We start from the raw sequence: 17309 nt of genomic DNA on the forward strand, positions 1-17309 counted from the left end.
TAAATTCTACACAAAATAAATACAGCCAGTAAATCTCTAGCAACCGTGTAATGGCAGGCATATAAATATTAAAGGATACAGGCAGTTTTCTTATATTTTATATCTAGTACCTGAGATTATACAGGATATAAAGCCAGACATTAGTCTATTAAACATCTAGATAATTTTGACAGATTAATTTTGAACATGGCCTGGGGATACAGATAAAATTCGTCACCAAACTGAAAATCCTGAATGAGAAGTAAGATCAGATGGGAAAAGATTTGTAATTTTAAATTAATTTTAGTGTGAAATTAAAGATATCAGATAAAACCAGGGAAACCCTTTGCTGAACTTTCTATTACTTTTGCCAGCTCTGTTAAGAGCATCAAAATTAATTTCAGCTCTTAGGAGAAAAAAGTCCTGTTTATATATTCCTTGTTTTCCACTCCTGATTCTTTTGTTGACACTTCTCCTCAATGCTCTTTATGAAAATAAGATACTGTTCGTAACCTAATGATAACCACTAATTTACTTCCCCAAACTGCAACTGACTTACTGGATGATTAAGCAGTAATATAGGTAAAAAATGTTAATAATGACAAAATTAAAAATCAACCCTTACCTACTGTCAGATAATCCCGTTTCATATTTGTACTGTTGAATTAGGTTATCTAGATTTCTGCAAAGCTGTAGTGTCACAGAAACAACGACTCTCTGTAGAACTTTTCCCATATAAGGCAGAGTAGATGTGATTAAACCAATCCATTGTGGGTGCATCTTACAAGCACAGTGTTGATGTAAAGCTCGTATCACCGCACAGAGGAACATGCCTTGAGATGTGATTGGCTGGGCATGCAAATACTGAAGAGAAGTCATGGGCTGATGGGGATTGATGTGTTCCAGATCAGATACCACAAAATCAAAACCTGTTTCATTCTCTTCAGGGACAGTCATTACCCTGTGTTCTAGAACAATGAGCCTCTGAAGCACTTTAAGAAGCTGTGACTGGAGTGTGCTGCCATTGTCAAATTCATCTTCCGAGAAATTGATCAGGCTGTCCTCTGAGAAACCTTCTTCCACAGCAACCATGTTCTTACCTGCCATCTTTTCACTGTGCCATTTCTGTGCACTAAAGATGGATGACAGCAAACAGTGAAGAATCACTTTCTGAACTTTGCACTTGGATAACATATCAGAGATAAAACTAGGGAAACCTTTTGCAGAGCTTTCTATGACTTTTGCCAGCTCAGTAAAGAGGAGTGTCAAAATTTCGATGCTCATCATCTGCATGTTTCGATTGCCTATTAAATCTTGTGACGTGACCTTGACATGAGTTGGGTAATGGCTACGCATATAATACAAGCAGAGGGAAATAAGGATTTCTATGTACATAGAACTCCGGAAATTATGATTCGAGTCCACAGGAATGTGACTATAAAAATCTTTGCCCATAACAGAAATCCGGTGTCTGGCCAATAGATTCTGAAGCAGAGACAACTGAGGAGTATATGCATTATTTACACTAGTGGTTGAAATGGCATTTACAAAAGCAATGGGGTTAGTTTTCAAGATGGCCTTGATGGCAGAAAAAGCATACAGAGTCCTTGATGAATCATACAACTGGAGATACAAAAGCACATGTTGATAGAGTGGATGGATGTTGAAATTGGGAGACCTCCGTGATCCCGGAGAACCCACGTCACTCTCAATTTCAGAAATTTCTCCCTCTCCACAGCTATACCAGTTCTCTAAATCCAGACCATCACTAAAGAAAACATTGGTTTGTCTGAGCTTTTCATTTGAAGTTTTTTTCTTGTCATCATCCTTTTTTCTGGCAAGTTTTACTTTAGGTTTTGCTCCTGGTTGTTTACCTGACTCCTTAACAATTGTTTCTTTCTCTGAGACTTTTTCCGATAATTTTTCTTTGAAGCTGAACTGAATACTACCGTGACTTCTGTGTCTAGATCTGGTCTCTGTAGCGGCAACAGGAGAGTCATGGAGAACCTGTGTGGTTCCTGAAATGCAAGGTGAGGAGCTATTTCTGGAGATCCCACTGGGCACACACTCACAGCCTTCCTCTGCAGACACAGACAAAAACTGAGAATTTCCCTTACTCAGCAAAGCAACCTGAGCGGACTGATCTTCACTTTTAATCATCTCCTCGCCTGGATCTACATCGTTGTCCTTTGGGGGCGTATCTTCAATTTCTAACTGAGATGGCACTGATGCAGATTCTGCTTCGAGGCCACTTACGACTTTACATATCAGGTCAAAGACTACCTGCTGAACATCGTCATCTGGGGAGCCTGCGTTTGGCATCTGGGAATCCTCTTGTGCATTCACGTTTTCAGGATCAACTTCGTAACTCAAGTTGTCCCCAGCAGAGGACTGAGAACATCCAGAGTCAGAACTCTGAAGTATTTCTATCTGTTGGTCTGGAAGATCAAAATCAGATACAACCATTGGAATTGTCTCACTGCTGGTACTTAGAAGGGACAGTCTGTCACTTAATGGATTAACAGTAAGACTGAAGTTCTCTATTTCATCCATGGTAAGCGTCTTTTCACCATTTCCTTTCGATGCAATGAGTTGTACTTGGCTTACTGGCATATGAGAAAAAGAGTAAAGGAAAAATATAAAATATATTAAAATAACTGAAATGTAGACTGGACAAGATTTTTAATCATTACTTTCATTACCTCCTTATATTTTCCTATTAAAATATTTATTAATATGCTAGACTTAAGTTAGAAAATTATGTAGATGACCATTAATCAGAATTTAATAGACAATTCAGTTTAATTCAACTGAATTAAACAAAACAGCACATTTAACAGATAAAATATAAAACTTTGCCCTTATCCCCAAATACGACATCCTTTTAAAATCATTTAGTATATAGTTAATATATAAATACATAATCTTCTTGATTTTAATAAAATTCAACAAGCATTTATGAATTATATAGTTTGAGTAAGGCCCTAAACCAGGACAGGAGGGTGAGGTAAGGAAAAGACATCACTGTTCTAAGAAGTTTAAAACTAGCAGGGCATCACAAACATCCATTTCAGTACTTTTGGGGGAACATTCTTTTAGAGAGGCTTAGTTCCGTGCAAGCAGTGCAAAATCAGATGCTTCAAATTTAGGAAAAGCATCATGACACCACAGGTGAGGTCTGAGAATGATCTCAGAGGACAGATGAGAATTCAGCTGACAGGCAGGAACTACGGCAGGCAAAGCGCTAACACCAGAGTTCTGGCAATAAGCAGGGTAGAGCATGTTCTTAGAAGATTCAGGGGAAGCAGTGGAAACGTAGTAAGAGAAAGGAACCAAGGCTCTGTAGAAACACACTAAAGATGAAGTAGGAGCACGACAGTTTAGTTCTAGCTTAACCGCTTACCAGCTGTGGGACTTTGAGAAAGCCACAGCCTTCTAAGCATCAGCTTCCTGCTCGGTCAAATGACCTTTCATTACTGACCTCACAGGATTATTTGACAAGAGATACAAATGAAATACTGAGTCTTTTGTCCCTAAGGTATATTAACCTAAGGGGGCCATTATCAGTGTATTACAGAGGGTATCATTTGGCAATTTGTGAAGTGTGGACTTTATTCTAGCAATAGAGAATATTTATCAAACACACTAGTCTCTGCACTAAATATGTCACAAACGTTACTATGTCTAACATTCACAATGAAGCCTTAGAGATGGGTATTATCATTCCTATTTTACAGATGAGGAAAATGATGCATGAAATATAAAGTGCATTATAAGCTTACTAAAGATTCCCAGTGAAGTATCTACAGAGCCTTGCAGGGCCAGGATTATAAACTCTAAAGGTTATTTGTTAATACTGAAGAATGTTTCTGACCAGAGCTGGGCTGAGTCCTCCCCTGAAAGAAGCAACTGATAACAGAGATCCAAGTCCCCTGTGATGGTCGCTGATAAGGTACATACTGACACAGCCCATGTGAGCACTGCTAGTCCATGAGGAGGGGAGAAAATCAGCCCAGGGAGAAATTCTCACGTTTGGTTCTCCTGACAATCACTGTTGTGTTCGCCTTTCATTTTATTTTAATAATTTAATTCTAAATAAAGTTGTTCTACTTCTGTGTGATATTCACCATTATTGCAGGAAAAGTTTTGCATGAAATGCTTGTCATTCTCTTCTCCGGGATAACAGGGGGCCTTATTCCAATAACGTTCTGCTTGTACCCGCTGCACTGAAACCCTCTGAGTTTTGGGATGCAGCAAGAGCAAGAGCAGTGGTTCCAAAACTCTTGCAATATCATGTCTTTGCAGGACTTGGTTCAGCCAGGCTTGTCCCACAGAGCTGGTGGAACCATCGAGACTGTTAAGGCTATCTAACATGATGAACAGTGACCTACAATAAACACCAATAATTAAAACAAAGAGCAAAATACCTACTTTAATTTTAACACTCTAATTTTTCTAAAATTAACATTACGATAAATTGTGTTTCTGGCTTTGAATTAACTGTTTTAAAGTAATCATACTTCAGAATAACTTTTGACCACAGTATTTTAATAATCTTAATCCCCAGTCTCAGTAGATACAATAAGAAAGGAGAAATAGTTTTTTCTCTTTTCTTGTGTTTTTTGAAATTTCACAAGCATACATTACCTTTAAAAGATAAATACCAAAAAACAGGGAAAAAAAACCTTAGACAATTAGTCTTGTTTTAGCAACATATTACTGTTCACATCACCAAATACTGAACTGTCTGCAAGTCAACACTACTTTCATGTTGGTCTGTGCCCCACTGCTCCCATTCTCTTTACCAGTTGAAAGCGATGTGCTTAATTCAAGGAAAGACCTTCTGTGAAAGGTGTGGAGGTATAGTTTGGAATCAGACAACCTAAGATTCAAATCTGGGCCATCCACTTCACCTCGTGTATAACGATCTTGGGCAAATCACTTAACTTCACTGGGGCCTTCACTGCCTCACGTGATGAGGACAGGCAGTCATTAAATTACAGATGGTATTTGTAAAGCACCTAGGCCCAGGGACCAGTTCATTACAGGGGTTCAACAGCAGACCGTTTTAAAATGGTGATGCTGCATGAAATAACCAGCTGAAATAACATCCAGTAGAGTCCACATCTGATCCTGAGTGCGGCTTCAGTGTAGTTAGATTTGGGGCCACCTCTATGAGACTTGCTGGTGAGACTGCTATCTATGCCAATGTATGTAAATTTACCTATAAATGGCATCTCCTTGGAAGTTACTGCAAATCTCATATTTGGGGTATGGGTCATCTATGTAGTCTAGACAAACTCTCAGGCAGTTAACTGCAGATTGTTTTAATCCATGGAAGCGCTTTGTCAGTATTTTTGCTGTAGATTTTAAGGTCTGGTTCAGGCAGAAGACTGAGAATGATTACTAGAGAAACACTTATACAATCTACTGTTTATATGAAATTTCACTGAATGTGAACTCAAGCAGGCTGTATCTGTTGCTGTAACCCTGACACCTAGAACGGCTCCTGGCACACAGAAGTAACTTGATGAAGTCATCCAATGAAAGGAAGGGGAACTGGGTGCTCCAGAGCATGAAAGGTGAAAATCTGTTAGATAAATGAAAATGCCATGCCTTTTAATACAGCTTAGATTTAAAAAAATAATTTATAAATTCTCTTTATAAAATCGCAAGTTGCTCTCTCCTATCCCTGCTCTCTCTCCCCTACCAAATAGGCCAGGGGATTCAAGAAAAGAAATGTTAAGATATCAGAATATAAAATGTAACCAACCTGTCAAAAGACCGTGCAAAAGATGAAGACTTATTTATATGGAGGTCCCTTGTTAGATGCCAAAGAACTGCAAATTTTGCATGTGCTTCCATCCTTATTTTCTGAGGATGAATATGAGAGATTATTTTATTATCCTTTCAAGGTATTAAGTGATTTTAGTATGAACAAAGTAGTTATTTAAGACAGAGTATTATGTTGTATTATGTTCAATGTTCACAGAACTCCAACACCCGATGAAATAAGCTGTGTTTTTTATGGAAGTAGAAAAGTGGAAAATACTTAAATATATAAAGAAATATTAAACCTAAAGGATCATCTCATGCTGCCACATAAGTTATTATTTAGTTTAGGTAATCAGTTTACTAGATTATTTTATAACAGGGGATGGAAAAACCTAATAATGTGCATGTTATGATATTCTGAGTATAGGAAGCACTTTCCCCCTCATTTTAATATATAAATACACAGTAGTCAAAACCAATTTTATGGCACTATATACTTTGCTTTTGCTCCCAGAAATTACACGTTAATCCCAAATGAATTTATCAACACCTACAAAGCTGGTTTATTAGATTAAAAATTTTAAGGACCTAAAAAAATTATTTCTACAAGAAAAATATTACATCACTTTTGGGATTATTTGGAAAAGATTAACTGTTAAGATAACAATAGATAGAATAATGGAAAAATAAATTATTTAGAAAGACCAGCATCTGGTATTAGGTAATGAAAATGTGTTAATGGAAATCACAAAGAAATTGTTCTTGGATTGAAAAAATCAATATTGTGAAAATGATTATACTACCCAAAGCAATCTACAGATTCAATGTAATCCTTACCAAATTACCAATGGCATTTTTTACGGAACTAGAACAAAAAATCTTAAAATTTGCATGGAGACACAAAAGACCCCAAATAGCCAAAGGAATCTTGAGGGGAAAAAAATGGAGCTGGAGGAATCAGACTCCCTGACTTCAGACTATACTACAAAGCTACAGCCATCAAGACAATATGGTACTGGCACAAAAACAGAAATATAGATCAACGGAACAGGATAGAAAGCCCAGAGATAAACTCACACACCTATGGTCAACTAATCTATGAGAAAGGAGGCAAGGATACACAATGGAGAAAAGACAGCCTCTTCAATAAGTGGTGCTGGGAAAACTGGACAGGTACATGTAAAAGAATGAAATTAGAACACTCCGTAACACTATACACAAAAATAAACTCAAAATGGATTAAAAACCTAAATGTAAGACCAGACACTTTAAAACTCTTAGAGGAAAACACAGGAAGAACCCTCTATGACATAATTCACAGCAAGATCTTTTTTGACCCACCTCCTAGGGTAATGGAAATAATTTTAAAAAAATAAACAAATGGGACCTAATGAAACTTAAAAGCTTTTGCACAGCAAAGGAAACTATAAACAAGATGAAAAGACAACCCTCAGAATGGGAAAAAATATTTTCAAATGAACTAATGGACAAAGGATTAATCTCCAAAATATATAAACAGCTCATGCAGCTCAATATCAAAAAAACAAACAACCCCATCCAAAAATGGGCAGAAGACCTAAATGGACATCTCTCCAAAGAAGACATACAGATGGCCAAGAAGCACATGAAAAGCTGCTCAACATCACTAATCATTAGAGAAATGCGAATCAAAACTACAATGAGGTATCACCTCACACCAGTTAGAATGGGCATCATCAGAAAATCTACAAACAACAAATGCTGGAGAGGCTGTGGAGAAAAGGGAACCCTCTTGCACTGTTGGTGGGAATGTAAACTGATACAGCCACTATGGAGAACAGTATGGAGGTTTCTTAAAAAACTAAAAATAGAATTACCATATGACCCAGCAATCCCACTACTGGACATATACCCTGAGAAAATCGTAATTCAAAAAGACACATGCACCCCAGTGTTCACTGCAGCATTATTTACAATAGCCAGGTCATGGAAGCAACCTAAATGCCCATCGACAGACGAATGGGTAAAGAAGATGTGGTACATATATACAATGGAATATTACTCAGCCATGAAAAGGAACGAAATTGGGTCATTTGTAGAGATGTGGATGGACCTAGAGACTGTTATACAGAGTGAAGTCAGTCAGAAAGAGAAAAACAAATATCGTATATTAATGCATATATGTGGAATCTAGAAAAATGGTATAGATGAACCGGTTTGCAGGGCAGAGAGACACAGATGTAGAGAACAAACGTATGGACACCAAGGGGGAAAGTGGTGGGGGGTGGTGGTGGTGGTGGTGGTGGTGGTGGTGGAATGAATTGGTAGATTGGGATTGACATGTATACACTGATGTGTATAAAATGGATAACTCATAAGAACCTGCTGTATAAAAATAAATAAATAAAATTTAAAAAAAAAAACAGAGAAAAAGAAATTGTAATATTCCAAAAATTTTATAGTCTTCCTCCAGCATTTGTGGAATCCTTCAAGTAAAAGACCCCTGAAATCGGGATTGCGACTGTCTAAACTGTTTGTGATAGGTTAGAGGAGCGCCTGCTTTTTCTGTGGGCCTAATAAATGTTCTTCCAATGAAGCCTGTGCTTGTACATCAACCAACATGTAAATAAAAGTAAGTAATAACAGATAGTTTTTTCCGTGGATATATAATATCTTTATTCAGAGCTTAGTATTTCTTTAAAATGAAATGTTATACAAGTCAACAGGTGTATAATTTGTCCTAGATTTACACTTAATGTAAAGCAGATTACTGCACTGAAATACAAGGCTCTATTTAAAATTTTCTGAACAATTCTGAAAGAATGTGTTGAAGTAAAATTAGAATTTTAACAGTTTTCTTGGAATAAGCTTTTCAGTCCTCTCATTTACTCCTTCATTTGCCAGGTCCCCCTGCCAAATGCTGCATTTACTCTACACAATGTCTTTTTGAACATAACCCATTCAATCTCACTAGCATTGAGAACTTTTCAAAATGAGGGCAATCCACTTCTAAAAGCTGTTCAATAAAATCTTCTTAAAATTAATGTTAGAGAGCAGATACAGGAAGACCACAAACTTCATTAAGTTACCCTGAACAGGTCAATCAGAATGATCGTTCTAGCTTCTTCTCAGGCCCAGTCATGACTCAGCCATATTTACTCTAACTGACGTATGTATCACACTTCATATACATTTGGATACAAAATCCTTATTCTGGATGTTTATTATAAGGCAAATAATATAATCTCACATACTAACACTCTATAGCTTATAAATGTCATTTCACATATATTAGTTAATGTATCCACCAGTTTCATAACAGAGGCCACCGAATACATCTTTAAACAACCCAAGAACTTGGACCACCACCAACTTTAATCATCACTCCCCACAGGTGGTATCCTGAACCAAGAAATAAACCCAGCATTTGATTTTGGGTTCCTTGATTTTTCATATTACTGACGCTTATGTAAAGAACTTTCCTCTAAAAAGAATAGAACACATGTATTTTAAAGATTTGATGATCACTGAATGAATTCCTATTATCTCTTATTCAGATACTAGATGAAATAATTTTCCTAGAGTTTCCTTAATTTACCTTTTAGTATAATATGAGCAGGAGGTAGGGTGGGCACAGGATAAGAAGAGAAGAACTTACCTTATCTTTATGGGTCAACTGCTGACTTATAACATCCTCACAGATGCTAGAAGAAGGAACCAAGTTATGTAATTGATAAAACAGTTCCACACTCTTTTGGTGGTGCTGAGGTGTCCCATCTCCCATCTGGTTCCACAATGTTAAAGCTACATGCTATAAAAAAAAGATGTAAAAGTCACAGTTACAAAATTGCAAATGGAAACTTATTTAACAGACATTTCCTATTAGGTACAAACAAGCCTCTGACTGCCAGACCTAGAAGGTCTTAATACTCATTATGCCACTGGAATGAGATTTAAAAGTGTAGCTTTCCATCTGTTCACTTTCTGGTCCAGGCTTTTAGAACCTCTTACGATAGTCCTTTAATTATATTTACCTTAAACAGCAGATATGTAATCACTTTTTACAGGGTCCAGATGAGACCCCATTTCACTATTTGAGAGATGTTTAGTAAAGTGATGCTAGAATATGTTATCTTTAAGAGGATATAAATCCCACATTGAAGGCGCTTTAACGTTTACAGTTATATGCTGCAAAGTGAAATATAATTCATAGTCCAAATATGCAAACTACTTAAAACGTACAAAATAGGTTGTATGTATTTCAGTGCTACATGTGTTAACACAGCACTTGATGATCTATGACAGCATTAATAAAAATGCAAGTCATCAGGGTTCACCACAACATTGTAGAACCCAACTCTAACCTAGCAGGAGGAACTATCTGGAGGGGCACAATAACTTGAAATTACATTAAAATTAAAGAAAAATTTTATATATAAATAGTCTACCTGCTTAAATCAAATATACTTGATGTTCTTTCTATGTAGAGGATATCATATGTACTGTTGTGACAGAGATCAAAGACTGCATTTTTTTGAATGACATCATACATCACCAATGATCATCAGACAATTCAGAGTCAGAAAACTTTTTCTGGGTGTTTTGGAGAGCTGAGGTTGCACTCTACGAAAAGCAAAAGTGTCACAACCACTTTATCTGGAAATACATTTTACTGTATAAATGAACTTTTCTCTTTACCCTAATACTCCCCTCATCCTTATCTTTTTTCTCCTCACAAAACTGGGGAGAAGACCGGCCAAGCAGCACTGATCAAGTGTGGTGTCTTTTCCTATATGGTATGATATTAAGAGGTGTTTAATTAAGCCTGATTACCTTCTTTAAAATCTCTGCTATGCAAATTAGCTCAAGTATCATCTTAGTCATGAATGTATTTCTTAGGGCTCACCTTGAAAAATTCAGTCTTCTCAGCTATATATCTCAGATTGCCCGGAGTGAGGGGAGGTCTAATAACCACAGCTACTCTTCCCTGGTTTGGACTTAAGGGTTGTGCAGGCTCCACACTGTTGATGTTTTCCCCAGTGACCATGGCCACCGACTGAGTCAATCCTACCAGATCCATCACTAGTGAAATCGCAGCGCTCTGCACACTGCAATCACTTGCTTGGCTGCAAGCGGTCATCAGTGTCTGGAGCCACAGTGGAGGCTGCACGTGCTCCCAGTCTGAAACGAAAGCCGGAAGCCAACACGGTCCATCACACTGAACCTTTCACGCACACTCTATCTTCCAAGTTAATTTCAAAACACAAAGCACTTCTACCAAATAACTTTAGGCCTTGCTCGGTGAACAAAACCATGGTTTCTCACTTAGACTAGAGCTTCAATAAAATAAAGCAGAAACAGGAATTTCATAAAAATTTTTAAATATGTATTTGTCTTATGCAAGTCATACAAGCTATTTTATGTCCTAAAAAAAGTTTAGTAATCAATTAACATTATGTAGTACTCACTGTACTATGTGTGTGTACCATGTATGTGTGTGTGTATGTCTGTGTGTGTGTGTATATATATATATATATATATAAAAAAATAAAAATTTAAATGAAGGTAATCACATATGATGCTAGTCATAATAAAGGAAATCAGGAAATTTTCCAACATATCAATCTCCCCATAATGACAGTATTTCATTGAAAAAAAAATCTATAAATTAAAAGTTTTAAAAATTAAGAGGCTAAAAGAAATCCCAGTTTTAGTATCTGAGTGTTCCTTAAAATAAAGGAGGAGGGGAAAGCATGCCATAAAAAATATTTTTAAATAAATAAAACAGAGATGACCTTACCAGTCTCTGATTTTTCAGAACATAACTCTGAGGTATGGTTCCCCTCAGCAATGTAAACTGGGAAGCTTGAGCACTCCAGGAAGAGCTGACAGGCAGCAAGGAAGGCAGAAAGGTATTCTTTTGAAGTTTTTTGTTTACTTATGTTTCTCTCTTTTACACCACCACGGGAATCCCTGTCCCAGTCTGAAGTCTCTCCTAGCTCTCGACTAAGATCCCCTTGATGCTCTGTAGCCAAAGCCTGAGAGAAAGAGTTACTCTGAATGATGTAGAGGTTGATAAGTCTGGTGAGAAACTGTTGGACATACTCCAAGCAGCACTGCATTGCAGTTTTTTGCGCTGTCTTCCCACTTTGGGGTGCTGTCCCCTGAGTGACTATGGAAGGGGGCTGGATGATGGTTTCTTCAGATCCCACAGTGGAGGCCGTTTCTGTTTCAGATGATGTGCTACCAATTGGGATGGCAACTGCCTCCGGTCCCTCACTCAGTTCTCTGTCGATGTCATCAGTTCGGTCTGCTTGATATTGTATGAACTCAGTGAATCCACTCTCTGAGGAGCGACTACTTGGTGGATTTTCTCCATCTTCAAACACTTCAGTAGGATTTTCAAGAGAAACTGATAATACCTGGTAGAGTGTAAAAAGAGCAGAAGGCTGAGTAACTAAATGTATTATATTAGAAATTAAAATTAAAAAGTCACATTTTGAAAGAAGTCAGCTTTATATTTGACTTATTCACAACCTAATTCACGTTTCACAACTTTATCTATCTATCTATCTATCTATCTATCTATCTATCTATCTATCTATCTATATTTTTTTTTTGCGGTATGTGAGCCTCTCACTGTTGTGGCCTCTCCCGTTGCGGAGCACAGGCTCTGGACGCACAGGCTCAGTGACCATGGCTCACGGGTCCAGCCGCTCCGCGGCATGTGGGATCTTCCCGGACCAGGGCATGAGCCCGCATCGCCTGCATCAGCAGGCGGACTCTCAACCACTGCGTCACCAGGGAAGCCCTAATCTATATATTTGGTTGAATCTTAAAAAAAGAGTTTCTACAATTGATTCACATATCTATGCTAATAGGAAATACTGATACGGTTCTAATTAATATATTAATATAAAGCTATTCAATAAATATTTATTATTTGCTATATGCATAACTTAAGCTTAGGTTCTTGAGGACAAAATACGTATATGTAAAACTCTCTAGGATCTACATCCTTGTTTTCAAACTACTAATAATTTATTCAATCTACTTCATGAAATCACTTTCCTAACGTCTAAACAATGCATGGAATGAGACATGTAAGGTTAAAAAAATGACATTTTAAAAACTAGAAATAGGGTGGCCTTCAAAATGGCAGAGAAGACATGGAGATAACTTTCCTCCCCACAAATGCATCATAAATACATCTACATGTGGGAACAACTCCTACAGAACACCTACTGAACGCTGGCAGGAGACCTCAGACCTCCCAAAAGGCAAGAAACCCCCACGTACCTGGGTAGGGGAAAAGAAAGAATAAACAGAGACAAAAGAATAGGGACGGGACCTGCACCTCTGGGAGGGAGCTGTGAAGGAGGAAAGGTTTCCACACATTAGGAAGCCCCTTCGTGGGTGGAGACTGCGGGTAGCATAGGGGGAAGCTTCGGAGCCACGGAGGAGATCGCAGCCACAGGGGTGCGGAGGGCAAAGCGAAGAGATTCTCGCACAGAGGATCAGTGCCGATCGGCACTCACCAGCCCGAGAGGCTTGTCTGCTCACCGGCCGGGGCGGGCGGGGGCTGGAAGCTGAGGCTCGGGCTTCGGAGGTCGGATCCCAGGGAGAGGACTGGGGTTGGCTGCCTGAACACAGCCTGAAGGGGGTTAGTGCACCACAGCTAGCCAGGAGGGACTCCGGGAAAAAGTCTGGACCTGCCCAAGAGGCAACAAACCATTGTTTCGGGGTGCGCAAGGAGAGGGGATTCAGAGCACCGTCTAAATGAGCTCCAGAGAAGGGCGGCGCGAGCCGCAGCTATCAGCGCGGACCCCGAGACGGGAATGAGACGCTAAGGCTGCTGCTGCCGCCACCAAGAAGCCTGTGTGTGAGCACAGGTCACTGTCCACACCTTCCCTCCCGGGAGCCTGTGCAGCCCGCCACGGCCAGGGTCCCGGGATCCGGGGACAACTTCCCCGGGAGAACACACAGCGCACCTCAGGCTGGTACAACGTCGCGCTGGCCTCTGCTGCCGCAGGCCCGCCCCGCATCCGTGCCCCTCCCTCCCCCCGGCCTGAGTGAGCCAGAGCCCCCGAATCAGCAGCTCCTTTAACCCCGTCCTGTCTGAGCGAAGAACAGGCGCCCTCCTGTGACCTGCATGCAGAGGCGGAGCCAAATCCAAAGCTGAACCCCGGGAGCTGTGCGAACAAAGAAGAGAAAGGGAAATCTCTCCAGGCAGCCTCAGGAGCAGCGGATTAAAGCTCCACAATCAACTTGATGTACCTGCATCTCTGGAATACCTGAATAGACAACGAATCATCCCAAATTGAGGAGGTGGACTTTGGGATCAACTGTAGACTTGGGGTTTGCTTTCTGCATCTAATTTGTTTCCAGTTCTATGTTTATTTTATTTTAGTGTTTAGAGTTTATTATCATTTGTAGATTTGTTTATTGATTTGGTTGCTCTCTTCCTTTTTTGTAATATACATATATTTTTTCTCTTTTTGTTAGTGTGTATGTGTATGCTTCTTTATGTGATTTTGTCTGTACAGATTTGCCTTTACCATTTGTCCTAGGGTTCTGTCTGTCCGTATTTTTTTGTTTGTTTTTTTCAGTATAGTTCTTAGCACTTGTTATCATTGGTAGATTTGTTTTTTGGTTTGGTTGCTCTCTTCTCTTTTCCTTTTTTTTATTACTTTTTAATATTTTTATTAATTTTTTAATAACTTTATTTTATTCTTTCTTTCTTTTCTTTCTCCCTTTGCTTCTGAGCCAAGTGGCTGACAGGGTCTTAGTGCTCCGGCCAAGGGTCAGGCCTGAGCCTCTGAGGTGGGAGAGCTGAGTTCAGGATGCTGGTCCACCAGAGACCTCCCAGTCCCACATAATATTAAACAGCGAAAGCTCTTCCAGAGATTTCCATCTCAACGCTACGACCCAGCTCCACACAATGACCACCAAGCTCCAGTGATGGACACCCTAAGCCAAACAACTAGCAAGACAGGAAACCAACCCCACCCATTAGCAGAGAGGCTGCCTAAAATCATACTAAGTCCACAGACACCCCAAAACACACTGCCGGACATGGTCCTGCCCACCAGGAAGACAAGACCCAGCCTCATCCACCAGAACACAGGCACCAGTCCCCCCTACCAGGAAGCCTATGCAACCCACAGAAACAACCCTACCCATTGGGGGTAGATACCAAAAAAAACGGGAACTATGAACCTGCAGCCTGTGAAAAGGAGATCCCAAACACAGTAAGTGAAGCAAAATAAGAAGACAGAGAAATACACAGCAGATGAAGGAACAAGGTAAAAACCCACCAGACTGAACAAATGAAGAAGAAATAGGCAGTCTACCTGAAAAAGAATTCAGAGTAATGATAGTAAAGATGATCCAAAATATTGGAAATAGAAGGGAGAAAATACAAGAAGTGTTGAACAAGAACCTAGAAGAACTAAACAGCAAACTAACAATGATGAATAACACAATAAATGAAATTAAAAATTCTCTACAAGGAATCAATAGCAGAATAACTGAAGCATAAGAATGGATAAGTGACCTGGCAGATACAATAGTGGAAACAACTACAGCAGAGCAGAATAAAGAAAAAAGAATGAAAAGAACTGAGGACAGTCTCAGAGACCCCTGGCACAACATTAAACACACCAACATTCGAATTATAGGAGTCCCTGAAGAAGAGAAAAAGAAAGGGACTGAGAAAATATTTGAAGAGATTATAGGTGAAAACTTCCCTAATATGGGAAAGGAAATAGTCAACCAAGTCCAAGAAGTGCAGAGAGTCCCACACAGGATAATCCAAGGAGAAACACACCAAGACACATATTAATCAAACTATCAAAAATTAAATACAAAGAAAAAATATTAAAAGCAGCAAGGGAAAAGCAACAAATAACACAGAAGGGAATCCCCATAAGGTTAATAGCTGATCTTTCAGCAAAAACTCTGCAAGCCAGAAGGGAGGGACACGACATATTTAAAGTGATGGAAGGGAAAAACCTACAACCAAGATTACTCTACCCAGCAAGGATCCCATTCAGATTCGATGGAGAAATTAAAACCTTTACAGACAAGCAAAAGCAAAGAGAATTCAGCACCACCAAACCAGCTTTACAACAAATGCTAAAGGAACTTCTCTAGGCAGGAAACCAAAGAATAGGAAAAGACCTACAATAACAAAGCCAAAACAAAAAAGAAAATGGTAATAGGAATATACATATCAATAATTATCTTAAATGTAAATGGATAAAATGCTCCAACTAAAAGACATAGACTAGCTGAATGGATACAAAAACAAGACCCATATATATGCTGTCTACAAGAGACCCACTTCAGACCCAGGGACACATACAGACTGAAAGTGAGGGGATGGAAAAAGATATTCCATGCAAATGGAAATCAAAAGAAAGCTGGAGTAGCAATTCTCATATCAGACAAAATAGACTTTAAAATAAAGACTATTAGAAGAGACAAAGAAGGACACTACATAATGATCAAGGGATCGATCCAAGAAGAAGATATAACAATTGTAAATATTTATGCACCCAACATAGGATAGGAGCACCTCAATACATAAGGCAAATGCTAACAACCATAAAAGGGGAAATCGACAGTAACACATTCATAGTAGGGGACTTTAACACCCCACTTTCACCAATGGACAGATCATCCAAAATGAAAATAAATAAGGAAACACAAGCTTTAAATGATGCGTTAAACAAGATGGACTTAATTGATATTTATAGGACATTCCATTCAAAAACAACAGAATACAATTTCTTCTCAAGTGCTCATGGAACATTCTCCAGGATAGAGCATATCCTGGGTCACGAATCAAGCCTTGGTAAATATAAGAAAGTTGAAATTGTATCAAGTATCTTTTCTGACCACAATGATATGAGAATACATATCAATTACAGAAAAAAATCTGTAAGAAGTACAAACACATGGAGGTTAAACATTGTGCTACTAAATAACCAAGAGGTCACTGAAGAAATCAAAGAGGAAATCAAAAAATACCTAGAAACAAATGACAATGAAAACACTATGACCCAAAACCTATGGGATGCAGCAAAAGCAGTTCTAAGAGGGAAGTCTATAGCAATACAATCCTACCCTAAGAAACAAGAAACATCTCAAATAAATAACCTAAACTTACACCTAAAGCAATTAGAGAAAAAAGAACAAAAAACCCCCAAAGTTAGCAGAAGGAAAGAAATCATAAAGATCATATCAGAAGTAAATGAAAAAGAAGTGAAGGAAACAATAGCAAAGATCAATAAAACTATAAGTTGGTTCTTTGAGAAGATAAACAAAATTGATAAACCATTAGCCAGATGCATCAAGAAAAAAAGGGAGAAGACTCAAATCAACAGAATCAGAAATGAAAAAGGAGAAGTACAGAAGTAACAACTGACACTGCAAAACTACAAAGGATCATCAGAGATTACCACAAGCAACTATATGCCAATAAAACGGACAACTGGAAGAAATGGACCAATTCTTAGAAAAGCACAACCTTCCAAGACTGAACCAGGAAGAAATAAAACATATAAACAGAC

The 17309-nt window shown here is 38.6% G+C and overlaps 1 protein-coding gene across 8 annotated transcripts in view; it reads right to left on the bottom strand.

Annotated features, from left to right (window-relative positions):
* DOP1A (DOP1 leucine zipper like protein A) overlaps window positions 1-17309 on the bottom strand; it is a 110698-nt gene that overhangs the window by 29071 nt on the left and 64318 nt on the right. For all 8 annotated transcript variants that reach the window (XR_004352447.1, XR_004352449.1, XR_004352448.1 and 5 more), the window contains exons 14-19: window positions 11534-12155; window positions 10640-10914; window positions 9392-9544; window positions 5753-5853; window positions 4107-4366; window positions 605-2585 (exon numbers count right to left, since the gene is read on the bottom strand). Coding sequence is in view for 4 of the 8 variants with exons in the window: in XM_032650632.1 (XP_032506523.1) it covers window positions 605-2585; window positions 4107-4366; window positions 5753-5853; window positions 9392-9544; window positions 10640-10914; window positions 11534-12155 (3392 nt within the window). In the remaining 4 variants the exon portion in view is untranslated. The remainder of the gene's footprint in view (window positions 1-604; window positions 2586-4106; window positions 4367-5752; window positions 5854-9391; window positions 9545-10639; window positions 10915-11533; window positions 12156-17309) is intronic.

Source organism: Phocoena sinus, chromosome 12, assembly GCF_008692025.1.
Source record: "Phocoena sinus isolate mPhoSin1 chromosome 12, mPhoSin1.pri, whole genome shotgun sequence".
Lineage (NCBI taxonomy): Eukaryota > Metazoa > Chordata > Mammalia > Artiodactyla > Phocoenidae > Phocoena > Phocoena sinus.